Source organism: Molothrus ater, chromosome 2, assembly GCF_012460135.2.
Source record: "Molothrus ater isolate BHLD 08-10-18 breed brown headed cowbird chromosome 2, BPBGC_Mater_1.1, whole genome shotgun sequence".
Lineage (NCBI taxonomy): Eukaryota > Metazoa > Chordata > Aves > Passeriformes > Icteridae > Molothrus > Molothrus ater.
Genome location: NC_050479.2, coordinates 91,699,130 through 91,712,300, shown reverse-complemented (window position 1 = coordinate 91,712,300; position 13,171 = coordinate 91,699,130). Strand labels below are relative to the sequence as shown.

The 13,171-nt window shown below is 48.8% G+C and overlaps 1 protein-coding gene across 1 annotated transcript in view; it reads right to left on the bottom strand.

Annotated features, from left to right (window-relative positions):
• CASQ2 (calsequestrin 2) overlaps positions 1-13,171 on the bottom strand; it is a 34,985-nt gene that overhangs the window by 13,212 nt on the left and 8,602 nt on the right. The window contains exons 2-6 of the mRNA XM_036392720.2: positions 7,376-7,460; positions 5,832-5,932; positions 3,511-3,622; positions 1,765-1,838; positions 849-979 (exon numbers count right to left, since the gene is read on the bottom strand). Coding sequence (XP_036248613.1) covers positions 849-979; positions 1,765-1,838; positions 3,511-3,622; positions 5,832-5,932; positions 7,376-7,460 — 503 coding nt within the window. The remainder of the gene's footprint in view (positions 1-848; positions 980-1,764; positions 1,839-3,510; positions 3,623-5,831; positions 5,933-7,375; positions 7,461-13,171) is intronic.

The following is a 13,171-nucleotide window of genomic DNA, read 5'->3' as shown; positions in this document are numbered from 1 at the left end:
GAGAAGTGCAGTTGTAGGAGCAGCAGGTAGCCTGTGTCACTCTCCTGAGGCATGGTTCTAAGGATATAAAAATACAGCATCTCTGGATAGTTGGGCCCTTATACTTAACCCTGTGCTTTTACACAGGATCAGCCTCTCCAGTGACTTCCAGACTGTTTTTGTAGCTGAGTCCCTAAGCAACTGTGCAACAAACCTGATTGCAAAAAGCACAAGCATCCACAGCTCCTGCTGAGTTGATCAAACACTGTAGGTGCTCAGCATCATTCCCACATGAGGCTCAACACAGCCATAACAGCTGTGGCTTCTTCTCTGTGCCTACAATCAGCAGGAGCCTCATAGTCCATTGTCTGAGCTTGGTCTGAGCTCAGAGACTGCCTCTGGACATATCTGACACCAGGAGAGGGATACACCCATTAGTAAATCTGCTTTTGGGAAGGAGGGGATTGGACAGGCTTTGGATTTGACTTGAAAGGCCTTGGAGAGGGTCATCTTCTGTACAGACCTAAATTAAAAGCATGGGCAATTAGGGCAAGGATTTCACACTCCACTGCCTTCCAGCCTCACTGCTTTTTGAGTGAGGACTAACCAGGGAGGAGGAAGAGCAGGAGGAGGGAAGCTGTGTTATCCCAGGTCCCTTGTGGTGAACTATGACTGCTGCACAGATACTTGCACCTCTGGGAGTAGGAAAAAAACAGCAATTTCACAATTTCAAACCTGGGTCAGAAAATTATCAAAAGTAGTCATCATCCTAATGTTTTTTTGAGAGCGATGCCCTAGAGAGGCAAGGTCACAATGACGGATACCTTAACCCACTTATTTTGTCCAGGAGCATCCTGCATGCTACATACCTTCTGTGCTCTCTCACAAAATCAACCAGCTCCTCTTCTGAGTAAGGCTTATCAGGGATGTGAACAGGCTCATCCATAAAGGGTTCATAGAAGTCCACCTCATTCATCTTTAGGCCAAGCTTCTTGGCAACCTGTTGCAGTGCAGAAGTCACAGGTGAGAGAGTCTGATGTGGCTCTTTGCCTACCCAGAGTCTTTGCTGCTGGCAGAGCTGAGATCAAGGTGCTTCTCCCAGAGCATGCACTCCTAGGGGTGGCCCACAAAATAGAATGGATCTCTCCTTGTTTAACAACCCATTGATGACCCTACACTACTGGTGTCAAGCACTGGGGCAGAGCAAAGCCACAGCCCAGGGCCTGCTGACCTAGAGCGGCTGGGTTCCAAACCCACATCAGGACCTGCCTCCATGCTGCAGAAATTGCCTTCTATCTTGCAACAGGGCCAAAATATCAATGTAGACACCAACACCACTGATGCTGTTGAGTCAGGGACAGAAAGAAGACTCCAGTCTTCAGGTGGATCAGAAGGCAAAAACATTTAATGAAAGTAGTGGGTCTTTTTATAATGTGACTTGCTAAGGTGATGCTTGATTGGTCTCAAAGTAGAAACATCTCACACCATTGGTGAACTATGAATAGCACACTTTGGAGAACTATATCTATAAACAATGGTTACAGAAAGAGAGATAATAAATGTTTGGATTTTTTCATCTAAATTTCTTACAGCTTCTACACAGCTTCCCAGGATTTTCCCGGGAAAACCATGTCTCTCTCTGTTCAGAGGATATGTAATTGCTACACTCCACAAAATCCAGGAATGCTGAAGCTGAAACTAGACAATAGATCTGGGAACATCCTGAGCTCTCAGCAAACAGGTGGTGGCATATGTGAGCTACCATGAAGATGTGTGGATGCTTACCCCCTTGTCAAAGGTGGCAAAGAACTTTACATAGGGCTGGAAATGTTCAGCAGCTTCTTCAAATGCTTTGAAATCTGGAAGGAGAAAAGGGAAATGAAGAAGATATTTCACAGACAGCTGGCCACAGTCTGATCAGCCCAGAAGGTACTGGGGGAAGAACAAATGCAAATTACTGCAAACTCCATCAGATGATTGCCTAATGTTTCTTCCACCCTTCCAGGGTTTACAAAGAAGGATGATTTCATGTGCAGCAATGTGCTGTGCAGTCCCACAGTGTTCAGGAAAGCTGCAGAGCCCAGCATGCCACACTTAACTGGGGCTGAAATCAGCAGCTCTGTGAAGCAGGTCCAGGGGTAGCTCAGCTGGGAAATACACGGAGTTGCTCCAGCATTAAGGATTGCTGCCATTCCCTAAACAGTCACCAAGTGTGATCAGGCAGGCTTCTCCCACTGCAGGTAAGTTTTTACTGTAACTGCTACCAGGTCTCCCTGAGCCTCAGGGTTCAGGAAAGATTCAGCCTGCCGCGGGATTTTACAACAGGCATTTCCCACCTTTCTTTCAGTCATTATTACTGAATAGTGTTAGGATCACAGCCCTGCCCAAGCTGCCCTGCAGCTCAGTTTGAGAAAGATGAAGGGAGGGGTGGGTGGGCTGTTGCATTGCAGACCTGGTGATATGTGGTTTGTTCACTTAGGAATACCTGTCTTTCTGCTAAAGGCAGGACATGCCAGTATGGGGTGCACACTGCCAGCACTGCCCAGATAGAAGGGAGAGCACTTGGGGCTGGCAGATGAGACTGCAGGGCTTGACAGGGAGATTCTCATGTGAGGATTTTTCTAGGCTGGTGAAAGTTGAGTTTGCCCAGAATGGTCCCTGCGAAGATGGGATAGGCTGGTTAGAGAGTGAGAAAACGAGATTAGCTTTCCCACAGTGGACTTGTGAGACTTTTTAGGGAGTTGTAGAGAAATTATGATAACTTGTCTTTATAAACAACTTGCAGGTGGGGTTTTCTTACTCTGTTTTTTTTGTTCTTCTTAAGGACTGTTTGTGAGAAAGATGTTTTTGTTAATTAGCTAATCAAGTAGGATGTATCACAACTGTTTATAAAAAGAGAAGAGTTTTTCACATTAAAGCTGCTGTTGCGCAAACCAGCCTGCTTGGAGTCCGTGCCACTTTCTTACTCGATAGCGACATCCCTGAGTTGCACATCCTTTAGGGCATGGGACCAGCCTCTTCCCAGTCTTGGAAGTCAGCAAGGAGGAAGAGGTCAATGCCTCTGCCAGGCTGCTCCAAAGGGCCCTGCTCACTGCTGCTGTATGTTTGCCACGGTGGTATTTAATGTGTGTTCCCCTTTCCCTTTCCTCCTCCCTCCTTTGATCCTTTGGGCTCACTGCTCACAGGAAGGGGCACTTTGCTCCTTTTGGTTGCTTTCTCAGTGTAACTGTAAGCTCAGCTGATTTTTGGGTGAGGTAAACTCACTTTTACTGCAGGAGCCCCTGGATTATGGCTCTCTTCTCTTGCCAGCAGACCCCTTGCAGAAGGGTCACCAATGCTGGTGTAGGACCGGGCTCACACATTACATCAGCAGAAACCTGCCTGCAAACACACTCATCCTCCAGCAATTTTCACTCTGTCACAGGCTGCCATATGCCACACCACCCTTCATGTTCATGCAGAACAACCAGTGCCCAGTCCCTGGAGCTCCCAGGCAGGCTCCAAGGCCCACGGGGAACACATTTATCTTACGTTCTGAGTCTTCTCCCTTGAAGTAGCCGATGAGCTTGATTTCGTCGTCGATCTGGTCAAAGGCCTGAAGCTCCAGCTTGCTGTTGATGATCTCCACGGGGTCTTCCAGCAACTGCCATGACAAATGCATGTGGTAACGCAGTGATTTGCAGCACCAACCTATGCCTGGCAGGCTGTGCCACAAGCAGCCTAAGCAGGGAGAAAGAGGTCACCCAATTTCTCTGCTGTTGGAAGCCCTGCTTAGTGCTCTCTGCCTTAATGTGAGGAGCCGAGAGAAGCGGGTCACCTTCAAAAGGAGATGTTAGTAGGTTCACTGCAGAGGTGGGAGCATCGAGAGGGAGGCTGATAGAGGACTGGGTAACCCAAATGAATGCTGAGGGACCTACTTTGATGAGGGATAAGGAGTAGCAGTTGCAGCTGGCTTTAAGGAGGCCAAGTTGAAAGGAGCTGGTATGATCGTTGTGATCATTTGTAAATGATACATGTGTATCTAAATCTATATATACTTTCTTTTTTCAAGCGTCATTTGCTGGAAGAGGTCATTGCAAAGATCTTGCTTTTGAAAAACATGAAAACCAGCTCGCTAGAGGGTGACCAAATAGTGATTTGGAGGAGTAGAAAGCCTGGATGTGAATTTTCATGGCTGATCGTCATCCTGGGCAAAATAGTTTAAACCTATTCTTTGGTCCTACACACATCACCATGTTAATGAGGAAGCTAGAAGACCTGTCTGCTGTCTGGCACTTTAGACTGTCATTGATCCAAACTTTGTTTCTCTTTTCTTAACTTTAGTCACTGCTGGTGAAAAGGCTCAGTCTCATTATTTTGCCCAGCAATAGTGGTATAAATCAAGTGTGTTTTCACTAGAAGAAAAAAAAAGCAGGCAACCCACTGCCTACAGAGGTGTAAAGAACCTCTGGGTTTCTTTTACTTTTCAGATGAGGCTGCCAAGGCACCACAGATATGTCTGGTTTTATTTTCTTGCTTTGCCAGGTATTTTCTTTTCTGAGTGGAAAACACAAAACCAGAAATCCTTGCTCTCTTTCTTTTTTCACAGAACATGATTTTTTCAGTGACACACCGCATGGCATAGCAAGCAAAACCTCATTAAGTGCCTTACAGCATCTGAGAGTGATGCTCCAGTGTGAGGCTGTGCCTTTGCTGTGCCCACAGCACCATGTGCAATTTCCTGCTGCCAGAGTGGCCTGAGCCATGGGAATCTGGGATCCCACTGCTGCAGGGTCATGGCAAAGCTCTGCCCTGTCTGTGGCCCCTATGGGTGGGGGAGATGCCCATTTCTGTCCCTGAAGCCACTGGCATGTGTTTTGGTCACAGCACCCAATGCACACAGCCACAGACATTGTCATGGGAGAGCTGAGGTCCAAGGGATCTGTTTTAATTCCCTGGCCATGCCCCTCCTCACCAGCAGTCCTGAAGCACAGGTGACCATGTAGGCAACCTGCCACCCTGGGAAACAAACCCTGCCAGCTCTGCTGCTCACCTTACCTCCCTTATCTCCCTTATCTGCACAGCCACTTACAAAGAAAGCCTCACTTCAAAGGAAAGACAAATCACTGCAAAATGTTTTCATTTATAAAGCAAAAACCATAGGTTTTGTTGCCTCTACAAGGAATGAAATGTAAATAAAGAGAAGTGCAACATATAGTTGTGGGATTCAGCATCACTTTTGCATTTAGGCACAAAGGTGAGTACATCATTGTGCTCATGCACAAAATGACCCAAGACCATTTAGTTCTAGGACCCTGAACTCCTCTCACTTGTGGCAGTGCAATTTGGCAAGTACACTGAAGAGATGCTATGTTGCTTGTGTCTAGAAATGGGCAGATAGTTTGCAACATAAGCCTTTTTCAATGCACTGAGCTCTTTTTAGTTAATCTACTAGAACCCTATTTCTTGGATATTCTTTTTTTGAAAATAGCTCTTTTTTAAAACAAGAAAGAAAAAGCGTGAAAGATTTTGCAAATGGCAAAGTGTTTGCACATGAGCTTGCTAGCTGAGGTGGGTGAACAGCAGTCAGTTATAAGGATTGTAGCTGACTTCCACTCAAATATACTCTATAAAGGCAAGAGGAAAGGTTGTCTCTAAGATATAAAGTGTTTAGTGGCATATAAGGATACCATCTTTCCTGGGATCTCATGGTCAGACAGGTATTGGGGAAGATGTCAAATGCCATCTCTACCAGTGAATAACAAGCAGGGATGAAATTTCAAACAAAGGTACACTTGTATTTTTAGCAAACTAAGTATTTGCAAGGTCTTCTCTGAGAGGTTTTATCTAGCTCTGAGCTTATCTGTACTTACATCCAAGAGGAATTCCACCAAGACATCTGCAGACAGTTCCCCATCAAATTCAACCAACCGCTCATCCTTAAAGACATAGAGACTCCCCTCTTCAAGCAAGCCTGAAAGAAGAAGAGAGGAAATAACAAGTGGTCAACATGTTGTTAAAAGCATGTTTAGTGCAGAATGTCTTTCTTGTTATCCCAGCAATTCCTCCTGGGAAAATGCAATTGCCAGTTTGCTGTGTTGGTCCAGTTAGAAACAACCTGGGTGATCTCCTGACTGATGTTTCATGACACAGGGGACAGACTTCAGCCAGAACTGGTGCTAACTTCTTCCCAACCGTTGAACTTTTCATTCAGGTCACAGTTTGGTCTCAGCTGGAAAAATTCTGCACCAGAAACCCGTTTTAGCTTGGCTGTCTATCTTGCAGTAAATACTGGGCTCTAACTGGCAGCTCAGATTTTAACAACCTGTCACTATATGGAAACTGGATTTTGATTCCGGTTGTGCTCACTGTCCAGAGAAGGCTGAACTATGTGAGCGTCACCAGTGACCTGAAAGTGAGCTTCAAACTGTCTGAGGCTTAGCTGGCCTTGGCAAAAGGGTTAGAAACCAATGATAGAGATACCACAGACTGCAGGGTGACAGGTTTCAATGCTGTATCACTGGACTGAGGACTGAGTGCCACAGAACCTTATTGGAGGCTCCAAAATCAACAGCACTGGTGTCCTGCAATGCAGGATGGCAGGGTACCACTGGCCAAGGAGGCTGGTAGTTTGTTTCTTCTTGGAGAGGCAGAAGCTCTTGTCTTTAGTTTAGCTCCCATTAGCACTCACAGCCTCTAATTTAGGAAAGAAAATTATAGTCCAGTATGCTTAAACCTTAGGTTTAGTGGTATATTTATGTGCTGTTGTATTAATGTGACACAACATTTCCATATTGCTTTGTGGGCTAAAATATGAAGGGACTGCCAGGCCCTGGAAGGCAGCTGTGTCCAGGGTGGGCAATACAGCAGCCTTCCACCTGTACAGCAGATTTCCTCTTTCACTCTGGGGAACAAGCCAGAACGATTGGCACCTGACTGCCAAGCCATTGCAAGGCTGTGGCTGCCCCAGTGGTTGACAGTGGTCACTGGGCCATGGGACTGATGACATTTTTGGGGACTAAGTGTTTTCCCTGTATGTTCTAGTTCTGTATTGCTGTGTTGGTCCTGTCTCTGTGTAGGAAGAGCAGGAAGTTACTCCATGGCACCTATTTATTATTTCTGCACAGAAAGCTGTGAACTTAGACCCTATCGTCATTACAGCATGAATTGAATTTCTTTTTCACTTTGTTTGCTTTGCTTTGCTTTTTCTGGAAGGATCTTGGCTTGTCCCTCTCATCCTCACCCCCACCCCTGATCCTGCCCCTGTTGGGGTGGGCAGGTGGTCAGTGTGCAAGTGCCACCATCATCCTCCCCATGCTGGTAACAAGGATTTGACTGTCCTCTAAGGGCCTCCCATAGGCACGTCACTCCCACAGTCTCTCCAAGCTATTCTAGAGATGTCAGACCTGGGACTCACCTAACTTTTTGGCAAGCTTGGCATCCTTCTTGGAGTCCACCATCCCAAAGCCAATGCTCCTGGGCTCCAGGACCTGAGCTGCCAGCTGTGGGAGGAAGCAGAGAGCCCAACATTAGTAGGATTAACACCACAGGGTAGCTAAAGGGCATCATGCCCTGTTAGCACGATATGACAGACAGAAGTGACCCATATTCTGCTGCTGAACAGCACCAATGGGTGGCATGTGTCACATGCTGCCTCTCTGCTGAGATAACCCAGAGGTCACAAGGGTTGGGTTTGTTCCCATTGTGTTGCAGCAGGGAGTTTGCTGGCTCTACCGTGTTCTGTTTGACACTGGCCTCAGGAGAGGGCTCCTGAGTGAACTGGGGACACCAAAGCAGGGGGGATGGCTGGAAGGAAGTCCCATGCCACCAACACAAAGCAAAACCTGTTTCCTCTGTGGTGCCTTGGTGGCCTCCTGCAAGGGAGTGTGCCATGGGCACCATGGATATTTTAACTCTGGAAGTGCATGGTGGCAGGCAGCAGTGTGTGCAGGACTCTGCAGCATCATGTTTTCTTCATGCATGTGGTGGGGTGGCCAAAGCAGGCTCCTTTCCCTATGAAGTGCTTAAAGTCATGCCTCCTGTCCAGGCTTCAGTAAGTGCCCAGATCCTGGTCCCCTGTTTTTACTGAAGAAATGCATCTAAGCCCAGCCATGCTCTTGTTCACCTTTTCACAGCTTTGCAAAACCACTGCACCCTGTTCCCACCATCTTTGACCAAGGGGCCTCTTGAAGATATCGAGTTCCTGCCTGTTTTGTGAAAATAGATATGTGAGGAAAGGAGAGACGCTCTGCAAGGGGCCGGTGGAGAGAGCGACCCCGGGTGAGACCCTGTGAATTCCAAATTGGCTCCCAGAGATGCACTGACCCTGGTAAATGGATCCACTTATGCACTGCATGACTGACAGCCCCACCACAAGCATACTAGAGACCCTAGAAGGTAGTAATGATGCTCTGAGAACCACCAAGCAGCTGTAAGAGGCTTCTCCTCCTCCCTCTCCCTTCCTGCTGCACAAATGCCTCTGATGCTGATGTCTTCTTGCTGCTCCTCCTCCCAGCCCTGCCGGATGGCGGGGGATGATGGAGATGAGGGGTCAGGAGCCTCTGGGGCAGGAATGTCCCTATTAGGGCACAGCTGTCAGTGCTTGGCAGCAGGAGGCTGGAGGGGGGCAGAAGAAAGCCATGGCCAGAGAGATGGTGGGTTGATTTATGAGGAAGCTCCCCCCCTGCCCCAGCTCATTTTGGCTCCCTCCCCCAGACTCAAAGCCAGTTTGAATGTCACCCAGCAGCGCTGCCACCGTGGCCACGTGGCCCCTTGGCTCCCCTGCTATAAATAGCTTCTGCCTGTGCCAGGCCTCTGTGAGAGTGAGCAGTGATTAGAGACATTGGGGAGCAAAAGTGGCGGGGCAGCCACCTCTCCTGTGCAAGGGGGTGTCATGGGGCCAGCCAGCTCCCTGTGCTGTCAGCCTGTCCCTGAAATTCTGGGGGATGGTGGCAGGCACCCTGGGGATCAGGGCTCAGGGACCTTGCTTGAGGTAAAGGGACAGATGGAGAATGTAGTTGTTCTCTCCCTTCCACCAACTGCACATCCTTAGGGCTGTCCCAAAGGCCCTCATCAGGAAAAAGACTCCACCGACCACCACAGCATTGCTGCAACTTTGATCCTCTGCAGCCACCTGCCCTGTTGTCTTTAGGGGCAGATGCCACCATGGGAGGCAAAAGGGGTGCCTGTGTTACACAGGAAACAGGGCTGGCATTGTTCTTTCCCTGCTCTTTGCCAGTGCTTTGAAGTGAAGCTAAGGCTGCAGATTCAGGGCTTGTGCTTACAGTGGACACTGCCTGAAAAGGGCAGAGCACTGGTTTGTGTTTGCACATCCATTGATTAGGCTGATAAGGCAATGGTCTGGTTTAGCATCCCATCTGGTGGCTCAGGTCACCTTAGAGCACCTGAGAGCAGCTGGAGCCCCATATTTGCAATGACAGATGGACACACGAGCTCTCTAGACATCTGCAAGTGAGTGGTGGTAAGAGAAGAGATTTTCTGTTTCCTGTTATGGGGATCTGCCCTGACTGGACAAAAGGATGGAGCCTGTAGGATCATCAGCTTTATCGGACATTGTCATCGCATCCCTGCTTGTCGGTGGTTGTGTACACCAGCAAGAGGCTCCTGAGAACCACCACTTGAGACTCTGGCTGCTCTGTGACCAGAGGAAAACACAGAATGGCCAAGGGAAGAAGACTTGTTCAGTCATGTCCAGTCCAGTCCATACTTGATTTAGTTACTTACAGTTATGTCAGCCACGGGCCAGACACAATCAGGGCAGGTTAAACCCAGTAGTTCTTGACTCCTGCACACAGGAGATGGTTAGGGTTTCTTGTGAGTGTTTGATGGTCAGAAATATGCAGAAAAGCTGCAACACCTGCTACAGACAAGTGGTTGGATGTGAGCAGGGATGTGTGCAAGGAAGGAAGCATTGATCAGAACTCATGTATGTCAGCATGCAGCACACACAAGGCTGCTCTTCGGAGGGGTGTGGGCGCAGTTCTGTAGCTGTGAGCATGGAAGCTTGCTGGAAAAAAAGTGTCAAGAAAATGTGGGTGATGTGATGAAAGCCTCTTTGTGTGAGACTGTGGGAGTGCTCAGTAATCAAAAAGGGTCTCAGTAATGCTGGAGGTGTGGCTGTTTGTGTGGCAGGGCTTGTGTGACTGTGTCTAGCAAGACTGTCTGCTGGCGGTGTATGTATGGTGGGTGTGAGTGTTTGGAGGTGCTGCTCTGAAGAGGCTCGTCCCCAGAGATGTGCAGCAGTTTGGGCATACAGGAGAGTGCTTGTGCATGGTGTGTGAGTGTGCCTGAGGGGGCAGAGCTGGGAGCTCAGTGGGCAGCCTGCCTCCTCTGCAGGGACCTTCATGCCAGTGAGACACTGAGGAGAACAGTACAGCCTGAGCTCCTCTCCAGAGCAGGGTCTCACAACAGGGAGGTCTTTGTGCAACATGAGACTTTCAGGAGCCCTTCCAACTGTGGCAGAGCCTGGAGGCAGGAGGCTTTGCAGGGTGTTTATGGTGGCATTTGCAAGTTCAAGCTATGCAGGGGCTGGGCATTGCTCCTGGCCTTGCTTTCTCTGCTTTCCACTGCAGCAGGAGAGTCTAACCCGTGCATAGGTGACAATACATTCCCACACCTATATTTGAACCACAAAAGGCAGCAAAATACGGAGCATGCCAGAGGCACAACAGTTTGGCTAATTCCCCCTACTCATTACAGTATCAAGCATTTATATATCCCCTTACAGTATTTTCTGATTCCATAATGCTAGTGGGATTTGAATGCAGATAATGTTTCTAATCTTGACAATCCTCTTGGCTCAGGGCCTTGGGACAGAGGCATCTGTAATCTAAGAGCACAGCCCCTCCTCCTCCTGCCTTTAAATTCATATTGCTCGAAGTCTTGGCCAGCCAGAGCCCTTGCCTTTGTGTCAGCCTCTATCTCTAAAGCACATAATTTAGCTTCAACAGCTGCACAGAGACATGGAGGGTAGAAACTGCCCTGGAAGAACTGGACAAAACAGATCATGCAGTCCCTGAGGTACAGCAGGAGCTTTGGGCTGGCAGAGTTGGCTAAGAGCACAAGCAAAGAGCCCAGTAGGTTGTAAGTTCATGTCCCAGGCACATTTTGCAGCCTTATTCTCATGTTCATGAAGTCTTTGCAGTGCATACTTTCTACCCATAGGATCCCAAGCTGTGGCCTGTGCAGCACAGGGATAAAGAGGTGGGAGTTTGGCAGCACTACTCCATTCTCCCATATCCCGCAGGTAATAACCATTCTTGAGTTTGGGTGAGTGTGAGGGGGTGAATGGCCCTCTGGGATGTGTGGAAGGTCCAGCCCAAAGTGAAGTTTGACTGCTACCAAGTATGCAAGAACCCTCTCATGCTGGATGGTGTCAGCAGTTACAGACATTCAGAGTAATGGATATGGAAAGGCACAGCTCCCTGACCAACATCTCAGCTCCACACCCACTGTACCTATCTGAGCCTAGGTGTGATGCTGGGAAGTTTTGGGAGATTTAAGCAGTCCCATAGGGTCATTCTGAAATCCTTGGTTATACAGCAGCAGAAATGTCACTCTCTGCCTGACCATGCTCCTATTCCAGCTGCAGGCAGCAATGATTGTGCCAAACCTTGCACTTGTCAGTTTTGCTGCTAAATGGCAGACAAAAATCCCTCAGAGAGGGTTAAAAATGGGAGTGGGAGGAGTGGCTGCCTCAGCATGGTCAGTTTTCATTGTGAAGTGACATTATGGCATTCTGGCCTGGATTTTCTTCCCACTTCTCTAGCACCTGCCCAGAGCTCCCACAGACAATAAGGCTCATCTTCCCCAGCTGCTCAGGCTTGGGAGGAAGGGCTGGGGGCATTTGGGCGTCTCTGAAAGGCATCATGAGTACACTTCTCTTAACCATGGGGAGCTTTCTGTTTTGCTGTTTAGCAGTGGAGGAAGAACAAAACTCCAGCAATGCAGAGAGAAGAGCAACAGGAGATGATGAGGAAAAGTCCCTCAAGCAATCTACACTCCTCTGCTGGTTCTCTACTACTGTCTTTAATGCTGCAGTTGATGCTGATGGTCAGAACCTGGCTGATGAAATGATGACGATTTTATATCCCAGAATGTTAGGTTTTTATTTTCAGAAAGAGCAGGAGGAGATGGCAAGTTTTTAGTGTATTTCCCCAGAAGTTTTGAATCCTTATGCAGGACTCCTACATACATGCTATAGTTGGCTACTCTGTTTGAGACATTGGGCAGTTTCTTGGAGAACAGAGGCCATTATTTCTCTTTCCTAATGCTGTGCTGTTCCCGCCAGCACCCCCTTGCATGCCACACCAGTAATATCTTAGGCTTCTCCATAGTTCAGGCTGTCCTGAAGCACTGTGGTGATCAAAGAGCAGGGCCAGAAGCCTGCTGAGCAGCTGCCACTAGAAAAGTCACTAAGTCACTTTGCTGGCAGTGGGGACTGAAGGAGAGTATGTTGGTCCCACCTTACTACACTTTTCCACTACCTGAGCTGCTTGGAGAGGCTGAACTCCCCCCCTCCCAGAGATCACTACTCCTTGGACTAAAAGGCAAGTCCCCAAATATGGAACATGCAAAGGTCACTCCCTCAGAGCTGGCTTTCACAGGTAATGCTTCAAAAACGCTGCCCTGGAGCTTTAATTGTTGCGCAGCCGCTCAGCGGGGTCAGACGTACGGCAGCGTGCTCTCTGCCTGCCTCTCTAAAGGTTTCACATAGCTGGGGCTGTATTTTTATCTGCTCCTGGCATCCCTAATTTTAGCCAGCTGCAAGCCAAAGCACAGCCTCCCCAGCCGTGAGCTACCCGAGGCTGGTGCCCGTGCCACCGAGCACCCACGGGCGCAGGGGCCACCTGCCACCGCTCCCGGCCGGTCCCTGCTGGCACGGCATCGCAGATGTTTTGGCAACTCAGCTGTGCCACTTGCATGTCAAGGGCAGACAGGGACGTGTGTGTGTGTGTCTCTGTGTGTGTCTGCGTGTGTGCGCTGCCCCAGGCGTCTGGGATTGGGCAGAGGCCACCCCGCTAAGCTGCCCTTTCCAAAACAGAGACTGACAGGGTAGTTTGGGGGCTGTCCTTGTCCTTGACAAAAGTGAGGCTGTTGCTCCCTGCTTCTCCTTCTGGCCTCAGAAAAGCTGCTTTGAAACTGAAGGGTGGAAGTTGCTGTGAAGCCCGTGCAGGGCAGAAAGCTGGGTGCT